Source organism: Gracilinanus agilis, chromosome 1 (assembly GCF_016433145.1).
Source record: "Gracilinanus agilis isolate LMUSP501 chromosome 1, AgileGrace, whole genome shotgun sequence".
NCBI classification, from domain to species: Eukaryota; Metazoa; Chordata; class Mammalia; order Didelphimorphia; family Didelphidae; genus Gracilinanus; species Gracilinanus agilis.
The window spans coordinates 665,336,334-665,346,042 of NC_058130.1; the positions used below are offsets into that span (position 1 = coordinate 665,336,334).

At 38.5% G+C, this 9,709-nt stretch overlaps 1 protein-coding gene across 1 annotated transcript in view; it reads right to left on the minus strand.

The window, feature by feature from the left end:
- The window catches only part of TNFRSF11B (TNF receptor superfamily member 11b), a 42,981-nt gene extending 34,683 nt beyond the window's left edge, over positions 1-8,298 (minus strand). Inside the window, 2 exon segments of the mRNA XM_044658269.1 lie at positions 8,174-8,274; positions 8,277-8,298. Coding sequence (XP_044514204.1) covers positions 8,174-8,274; positions 8,277-8,298 — 123 coding nt within the window.
- Positions 8,299-9,709: the final 1,411 nt, after the last annotated feature.

Here is a 9,709-nt window from a genome sequence, read left to right on the forward strand (position 1 = left end):
ATAAACTTAATCTGAGAGTTAATTTCCTGTAGTATCATGTATCTACTTATGGTCTGAGTGATTCAGGTGTTTCTGAGAATTTGGTTGGGATGGGGTGAAAGAAGTACACCTGGCCAGTTATATAACCTTGCAAAATATTATGTTAAATAAACACCTTAAAAAACACCTGAGCATGATTCCTCATTAAAAACCAAATAAACACTTGAGCTTTGTCTGTTCACAAGTTAAGTCTTTGCAGCATAAATCATCAGTATCCAAGCATGTGATAAAAGGGGATCATTATTACATCTGGTTTACTAATGCTTTGTACAGATATTCTCATCCCAAAGAATGTCTAACTCTTTTTTATGTTTTCTGTGCTTCTTGCCCCCAAAATATTCTGTTAACTAGTTCCAAAAGCTAATTACAGGTCATGTAAAAATACCATACTTGTATCTATTTCAAGTTTACCATACCTAACTTCATTTTTTTTTTCAAATATGGCTCACAGATGTTGCTGGTGCTGTCAGTGTAACCGGCTCTTGCAATTGTGGGGTATTGTGTTTTAACCCAATCTGATTGATGTTGGAGTTTTTAGTGACTTGAGAGCCATTGTCAGGCCCTTGATGGACCCTCACAGCATCAATGTGCAGCAAAAGCAAGATAGCAGTTCCAACTCCCAATCCCATCCATCCCCTTTGTTTGGAAAATTTAAGGGACTAGGAAGGAGAGTATTGTCATGAGTGTTGCCCAGACTTAGACTTCCACTGTCCTCACAATCTTCACAGTGGGACAAGCTTAAAAAATAGGGACATAGATCATAGGATCATGGTTTATGGCTGGAAGACATTGTTATCTAGTTCAATCGTTTCATTTTATGCATGTAAACTTATTTCATTTCAATAAACATTCCTATTAGAAGAACTGGCAACAAGATATTGGTTTCCTCATTCATAGTTCATAGTCTGGGCATTAGAACAGGGAGTTGAAATAGGACAGAGGAATATCCATTGGTCTTGATGTCAGAAGTCATGAGTCTGGTAACTATATAGGACACCCTAAATAGCTTTTCGTATGCCATTTTCCCCATTAAAATGTGAGCTTCTTGAAGGAAGAGATCTCATCTTTGCCTTTTTTTGTGTATTCTCAGCACTTAGCACATAGTCTGACAGTCAGGGCAACTCAACTTAAACCTCGATTTCCTCATTCATTCAACAAGGAAGGCACAGCTTTTGCTAACCTAACTCACAGAGTTTTTATAAGAGAATGTGTAAGTCTTAAAGGACTAATTATATAAAAGTGAGTTGTAAAAAGTTCCCTTACAAGACAGTTGGGAAGAAAGTGCTGTATAAACTTTATCATCATCATTATCATCATCATCACCATCATCATTATTATTTTATTATGTGCCATCCTGTCTTTAGCCATAAATCAACAACATAGAAATTTCCATATGCCTCCATATGTACCAAGGATGGTTCCTGAAGTTGTCAGCGAAGTAAAACATTCTCAATGGTGGTGGAATAATGTTCTGCTTATGTCGAGTTATAGTTTCTCCTTTAGGAACACATCTCTACTTTTTAAAATATATATAAGTCAATAGGAAAATAGAGTTCAATATATGGGACTGTACCTAACGGCGACTTTTCACTAATGCAACAATTTTTTTTTTTCTGACTGACCTGTCAGCAGAAGGACTCTGTAATTGGCAGTGCCACTACCTAAGGGTACCACAAAATTCCATAATTGAGTCTCCAGATACTGTATACTGAATCCATTTCCTGCTTTATTAATTCCATAAGATTGACATTTCTCATATTGAGCTATTCCCTGGAGGAAAGAAATAGCATTACTTAGACCAGATGGTGACCCTGGAAGCCTCTCTCAAATGACCTTCCAAAGGGAAGGTAATTAAAAACAGGGTAAGATTGACAGCCTGAGTGAAGTCAGAAGTCACCAGAATCACTGGTGCTATCTTTTGACGTGAAAGACCTAAGAGGTGCTAGTGGTAGGGAACTGGAGAATGTTAGCATTAAAAGAGGCCTTGTAGGTCATAGGGTCCAGCCTCTTCATTTTACAGATGAGGAAACTGAGACCCCCCAGAAGTGAAGTGAGTTGCTCAGAGATGAATATAGTTAATTAGTAGTCATTTCTTTTTTTTTTTTTTATTTTAAACCCTTAACTTCTGTGTATTGACTTATAGGTGGAAGAGTGGTAAGGGTAGGCAATGGGAGTCAAGTGACTTGCCCAGGGTCACACAGCTGGAAAGTGTCTGAGGCCGGATTTGAGTAGTCATTTCTTTTAAAGCATGCCAAAGATTCATTTTGGAAGCTGAAAAAAAGTGGCCTCTCTGAAAGGACAGGCCCTCCCATCAGATTTTGGAAATTATGATTGATGCTTTTATTATGAAAAGGCGACTAAGTCACTGATCTCTAGGATCTAGGTCTACCTCAACTTTTTTATTTAGAGAACTTGTCTTGATTTTTCTGTTGTTGCTAGAGCTCTGCAAGTACAAATTTCTTTCCTGTCCATTAGGCTTTTGATTTCATTTATGTAGGAAATTCCCACTAAGGAACTTCTATCAAGGCAAGTTTTAACCTTTTATGTGCCTCATGGTGAGGTTCAGTGATTTTTTCCTCCCCAGGATCATAAAGACAGTATGTAATAAAAGCAGAACTTGAACTTCTCCACTCTGAGACCAATATTCCCTTCACTTCAGTATATACTTAATAAATTCTTGATGAATGTATTAATGATCTGAGGGTCAGTGATTCAGTGCCTGGTTCTAGCTTTTTATTTCAGATAATATGTTGATACAATTATTAATAATTATTTTCTGATATTTTTTGATCCATGTTCTCTCCTTTCTACATCTTCCTCCTCCCCAAGATGGCAGATAGATGATATAGGTTGAACATGTGCTCTCATACAATGTGTATTTTTCCACGTTCATAATGTTGAAAAAGTAGACACATATCATTTACACTAGTGGAAAATTAATGGAGGAAATAAAGTGAAGAATGGCATGCCTCAATACATATTCAGACTTCATTGGTTCATTCTATGGTTGGGTACTTAGTTCTCCTTTAAGTCTTTTCTATAAAATGGGCATAATGCTGTAGAATATTATAGCATGGGCTATGGGTGAGAGAGATTAAATTTAAAATGGTAAACATCATTAATGTGCAAAGCATGATGGGTACAAAAAGAAAGAAATTGAACTGAGCACTTGAAAGAGATGGCCTAGGATGGAATTTTGAATGGATGGTCGAAAATATGGTCTTGGATGCAATGCTAAAGAAGCCCATGATGCTGAAACAGCTATGGAAAAGGCTAACATATTAAATCAATCACCTGGAAAATTTCATACCAATGTTCAGGCTTGTCATTTGGGCTACACAGAAAAGGCATGAGGATCTATCCAGTATGACCAGATGAAGCTTCAATTAAACTAAATATTACAGAGAAATATATGCATATTTGTCAGCATAATATATACCCAGATCCATAAACACATACATGTAACTATGTACAATATAATATACTTATATTATATGTGAAATGTGTGATTAACATTACATTTTATACTTAAAACTCAAAATATTTTCCTTTCTCTGGTCTTGGAATCAACACCTATCTCTTAACTCAATGCATTTTTCCCTGACCTCTGGCTAAGGGCAGATAGAGAGCTGATGTTGAGTCAGGGGGGTATGAGTTTGAATTCCATCTCAGACATCTATTGGTTAGGCAAGTCACTTAATTCAGGTCTGCCTCTGTTTCCCCAATGTAAAATGAAGATAAGCTCATTATCTATTCTGAATATAAGAAAAGATGAAAATGAAGATAAGCTCATTATCTATTCTGAATATAAGAAAAGAAACTGATAACTATTCTAACACAGATTCTATGATTTGATAAAGTGTTACTGAATAATAGGATGCTAAAAAAAATGCACTTCTTAGAATGCTTTCAGCAAAGGAGGCAAGCAGGCAGGGGGTTAAAAAATAGCTGAAAGCAAAAACCAGCAGGCTCAATATCTGTAGGATGACAAGAATATTAGCTGATGCCTTTGATACTGCTACTTGCTAGCACTAACTGGGTTGAATGTCTTAGCAACAAAGTTTAATTCTCCTGCTAATGATATTTGGCTGCTGTGGTTTTAGCTGAACTAATGAATTTAAAGGCTGTATTACAATGAAAAAATGCCCAGAAGGTTGCTAGGCAAGGGTATATAATCTGTTTTAACATGTACTTTATGAACGATCCTCCACACACTTCTATGTTCTCTCTCTCTTAAAAAAAAAAAGCAAATAAATGAATCTAACCACACAAATAAACCAAAAATCCCCAAAGGGTGGCACCTACAGTACTGCCTACATCAGAGAGGCAACCCACAGAAAAACATCACACACATACAAACCCTAAGATCATGAGTTTATGAGGCAAACATAAAGGTTAATTCTGATGGGTTCAATGCATGCTACTGGTGCATGGTGAAAGTCAAGCCTTTTATCTCCTATCAACTAGTTCAAACTTAGGCTTGGGTTAGGATAACCCAAATCAAACCACTGATTTCACATTCGACCATGTACAACATGATCTGGTATTGTTAGCAGTATGTCCAGGAAAGTCAAACTTTACAACCCAGTGATTAGCCCTGCAGGGAAGCTATATTAGCCCTTTCCCATCACTTCCTCATGTACATCCTGAACTTTAGCCAAGCCAGTTTGGTGTACAGAGAGCTGGATTAGTAGTCGTAGGAACTACATTTGAATCTCAACTCTGACACTTACTACTTCTGTGACCTTAGTCAAGTCACTAGAAGGCTATTTCCACATCTGCAAAATGGAGGGGGTTGGGTCCAATGCCTTCCAAGGTTCCTTGCCATTCTAAACCTATAATTTCATCCTTTTCCCAGCATATCTTTCCCCCTACTTGGTATCGTTATGCCATTCTCGCATGTGGTATGCCTTCTCCAGGTTCTGCTGCCTAAATTCTACTCCCTCCCCCAATACTCAAGTTAGCCAAATCCTTAAGAATAATGTAATGGAAGGACTAGTCCACTTGGAGTCCAAGGACCAGGCTTTGAGTCTTAGCCCTGTTACTTGTCTGAATTGACACTTGGTATTGCTAAACCTTAGTTTTATCTGTAATATAAAGAGGCTGGATTACATGATCTCTAACCTCCCCTTCTGGTTCTGAGTCTATGACCCTATGATTCCTAGTCCTTCATTTTTATATGATTAGGTGGAAGAGCTTGAGGTTTAAAACAATTTCTAGATTTAAGCTCTGATCCTTTCTAGCTCTCTCCTCTATAGAAGGTATTTTTGTTGTTTTTTGTTTATTTTTAAAAATAATCAATATGACCTTCACTGTATATTGGATTTTCTCTCCTGGACTGAAAGAGCAGGAATGTGGTGTAAATAATAGCTTGTTGGACTTGGAAGTGAGAAGGGATGAGTTCAAATCCTGTCTCTGATGCTTACTTCCACTGCTAATAATCACTAATTATATAGTACTTTAACATATATTAACTCATTTGATTTTTATAATAATTCTATTTGGTACATAATGTTATATAATCTCCATTTTACAGATAAAGAAATTAAGGTTCTGAGAGATTGTGACTTGTCCAATGTCATATGGCTGGTAAGTATCTGAGTCGTTATTTGAATTCAGATTTTCTCAGCTTCTAATTGGCTGACATTCAGAGGTTTTGACTTGCCCGATTAGGATAATTTATTGGCTTAAGCTTCAAGTTCAATAAAATATGGTAATTGGGCAAGTCACTTAACTTAAGTCACTTAGTGTCTGTGGATTCTCTAAGATTATTTAGTTTTTTATATTAGAATGAGGAGAGGGTCATCTCATACTTCTTTGTATCCCTCCTCTTGTCACCTAACACACTACTTGCTGCCTTTAGGAAGAGATAAAAGGAGGGAAAAGCATGAGTTAAGTACAAAGTGTAGTTGTTGGAGCAACCTGAGGCAAAAAGGGTAAAATGACTAGCCCAGCCTCAAACAGCTAGTAAATGTCTTTGGTCATATTTGAACTCAGGCTGGTGACTTTCCCTGACTTCAGGCCCAGCATTCTACCGACAGCATCATCTGTCTGCCAAACAAAAAGTAGCCAATTCTACATTTTCCCCAAAATGATAAATTGAATTTTAGGAACTGGAAAGGACCCTAAAGGCCTTTTGGCCCAAGTTCTTTGTTTTACAGATTTAAAAATAAAACAAAAATGTTCCAATCTGGAATGATATCTAAATTCAGTGGGACATACTTTCTTTTAGCTTGATTCCACAATGTACCATCTAAAGCAAAATATCATCTGTATAGGTATGTAACTGACATACACCTACCACCCACTATTACAGCACCAATTGCATAAGTATTATACCTAAAAGTTGAGGTTCCATAATATGGGCAAAGGGACAGTATGACAGTCCCAAAGGACTTCTACTAGCAACGACATATAGAAATAACATGCAGCTAGCACTAGATAACCATTAAATGAGTATTTACAGCTTGGAGACCAATTTGACTTTCTTTCATAATTTTTTTTAAATTCATGCTTTCCGTATTCCAGAAACTTCCTGGAAACCTACATAAGCTGCCATTCACTCTTTGTGGGCTAGAGGTTATAATTTATGTAGCCATCCCAACAAGTCCAAAACCCTTCTGTGGTTTAAATATTTGTTTTTATAGCTTTATGTAGCAGTGAAGGTCTACTTCATATCTAGGTGGACATTACGTTTCAGGGAAATATAAGACAGTCACTCTTTGTATAATTACCTATTTGTAAGTACTATTATCGTAACTGGGAGAAATTATTTTAATAGCTACAGAGGAACTCATACAAGCAATAAAAATCTAATCCTGTATATTATTGTACAGCATATAGGTCAAAGTGTACATAACACAATTTGATGCCTCTCTCTGTATGTTATGACTAAAATTATGTCCATTTGAAATAAATGAAAATTCTGATTATCTGGCCAATTTCACCATTATTAAATATCTTACCATCATAGGTTAATACATTTAAAGTTGAAAAAGCACCTAAGAATCAACCACTCCAACCCCATCATTTTATAGATATGAAAAATTGAGGCCCAGAGAGATGAAGTAATTTGCTCCAGGTGGCACAAGAGAAATTTAAACACAGACATCCGACTCCAAATTCAACAGTTTTTCCACCGAGTATTAGTCAGTTTGCACAATCTTTCCTGTGGTGCAATATATGGAACAAACCAACTCGAATTTGAGTGAAATGACATGTTACATTTATTGATGCAAACATCCAAGCTATTGCCTAATAATCTCTAAAAATAATTATTCGAATACAGGCATTTATGGAATGTTTCAATGTTTACAAAAACCTGCTTAGAACAACTCAGTAAATAAGGTCAGAGGTATGATATCTCCATTTTGCAGACGGATAAACTAAGATGAAGTGGCTTACACAGGATGAGGATAGAAGGCAGTTTTCAAGGCTTCAGTGCAAGCCAGGATTGCACTCCAAAATCTTGCCTTCACCCTCCGGGGCCACATTATCACACAAAAGGAGCTATAGCAGGTGTAGGTAAAGATTACACAAGATGTCCATGGCCCTGTTAATCACACATCTTGAGGGGAGGGACATAGGGACAAGAGTGATAACTGGAGGCTATGAGACCCTGACTGCAAAAAAAGACAGAGGAAAGAATGACTTTGGTTTAAAAGTGAAAATTATTTCTTTAAAATCTTTTATGCCTTTCCCTTGTCTCCTCGACCAGGGATTCTTAACCTGTTTTGTGTCATGGGACCTTCAGTGACTCCCATGGAACCCTTCTTCGAATCAGGATACATAAGATATATAATGCGTAGGCTTACAAAGAAAACCAGTTATCTTGAGATAGATACAGTTACCAAATAATTTTTTATAAAAAAATGTTCAGCGCCCCAGGTGAAGGATTCCTGGGGAAGCAACTTAATTCATCTGAAAGATTTCCCAAAGTTCGGTATCACGGGAGCGAGAAAGGGAGTCGATTCTCTGGAGATTCTGGCTCTAATGAACTTGCCAGTCCAGGGTACAAGGCTGACCCAAGCCCCTCTGCCCCAAGGCGCAGGATGACTGGTGCAGGAATGGGGACACCCTGGACCCTGAATGGCAGGCAGCTAGAGCCTGGATCTCCCTCCGTTGCCGGACTTACCACAAGCGTGCAGCAGAGGAACTTGTTCATTGTGGTCTCTAGGGAAACCCCGGGAGCTGGGAAGGCGGACAGACAGTAGAGGGCTTGCTCACTCGCTCTCTTCTTCGCCTAGCTGGTGCTGACATCCCCTTAACATTACCAAGGCACTTATATATACAGAGCCTCCTACAACAGGAAGTATGGACTAGGCTTTGATCTCTCACTCACTGCCCGTGACCAAGACTTTGAGTCTTTCTTTTTTTGGGAACCCGCGGGTGGGGGGTTAGGGGGAAGGGGGAAGAGATGAACTCTTTCAGTGTCGAGGTCCAGAGAGTAACCGAGAAGGGGCGGGAAGAAAGTCTGCGCCAGGGTCGCGTTGGAAATGGGAGTGCAGGGAATGCGGGGAGGAAAAGAAATATAAATAAATAAAGCCACTGACTGAGCTGTGCACATAGTGCAGCAGCTGTCTGGGAACAGGCTGTGAGCCATCCCTGGAGTGAGCCTGGCGGCTGGGACGAAAGGATGGCGTGTGTTCAGTGCTCTTTCCCATTGCATAGGCTGGTTAGAGACAGCAAAAATCCCAACTACCCTGCCCTTGTTGCTTTAGGTTCCTCCAATCCCCCCTACCCATTGAATTTCCACCTCATAGGTGGGGGAGGTCTGCTGCGAGGGAGCACATTGGACTCTTGGACTAGCTGGTTCAGGGAAGGAGTAAGGTCCTTTGACAGCTACTACCATGAAGGAAAAAAATGAGGTTCTCTCTCTCTTCCTCCACTCTCCCTCACTTTTTAAGTTAACTGCAAGTTACTACAGGGTAACTGTTCATAGATTCAGATTCGGAGCTAGAAGGGATTTTAAAGATGATCTAGTCCTACCCTTCTCATTTTAAAGATTAGGAAACTGAGGTGAAGTACAGTGAAAAGTGTATATAACTTTAGTGAATATTTTAAAATGATAACTGTTTTTATATAATTGGTTTCCTTCGCAATCCCATGTATTTTATTTTATTCATTTAACAACATTGTTCTGAGAAGGGGTCATAGGATTCACCAGAATTTAGAAGGGGTCCATAACAGGACCATACGTTTAAGAATTCCCTGATCTAGTCCAATCTCGTTTTATTAACGGGCAAACCGAGGCCCAGAAAAAGTTAAATGTCCTAAGTCACACAGAATCTGGTTTAGATTTGGGAATTCCCATTCTTATCTGCCCTATGATATTTGCTATCCTTGTGACCATGATCAACATGTTTGACCTCTCTGGGCTCAGGTTTTCTCATTTGTAAAATGTAGAGGTTGGGCTAAATGGTTTCTGAGGTTATTCACATCCCCCATTTTACAGGGAAGGAAATAAGCATAAAGAAGTCAAGGGTCTTGGTCAACATCAAGTAGATAGTAGCAGATTCAAGATTCTTAACCTCAAGTCTTCTGAGTTCATGCTCAGTGTTCATTAATTGCCTTGGGTCACTCAGATAAAAAAAAAAATAGCACCTGACTAAATCCTGTGTGCCCTTGAGGAACATTCTCTCTATAAGTCAGAAGAGCTCCACGGAATCTT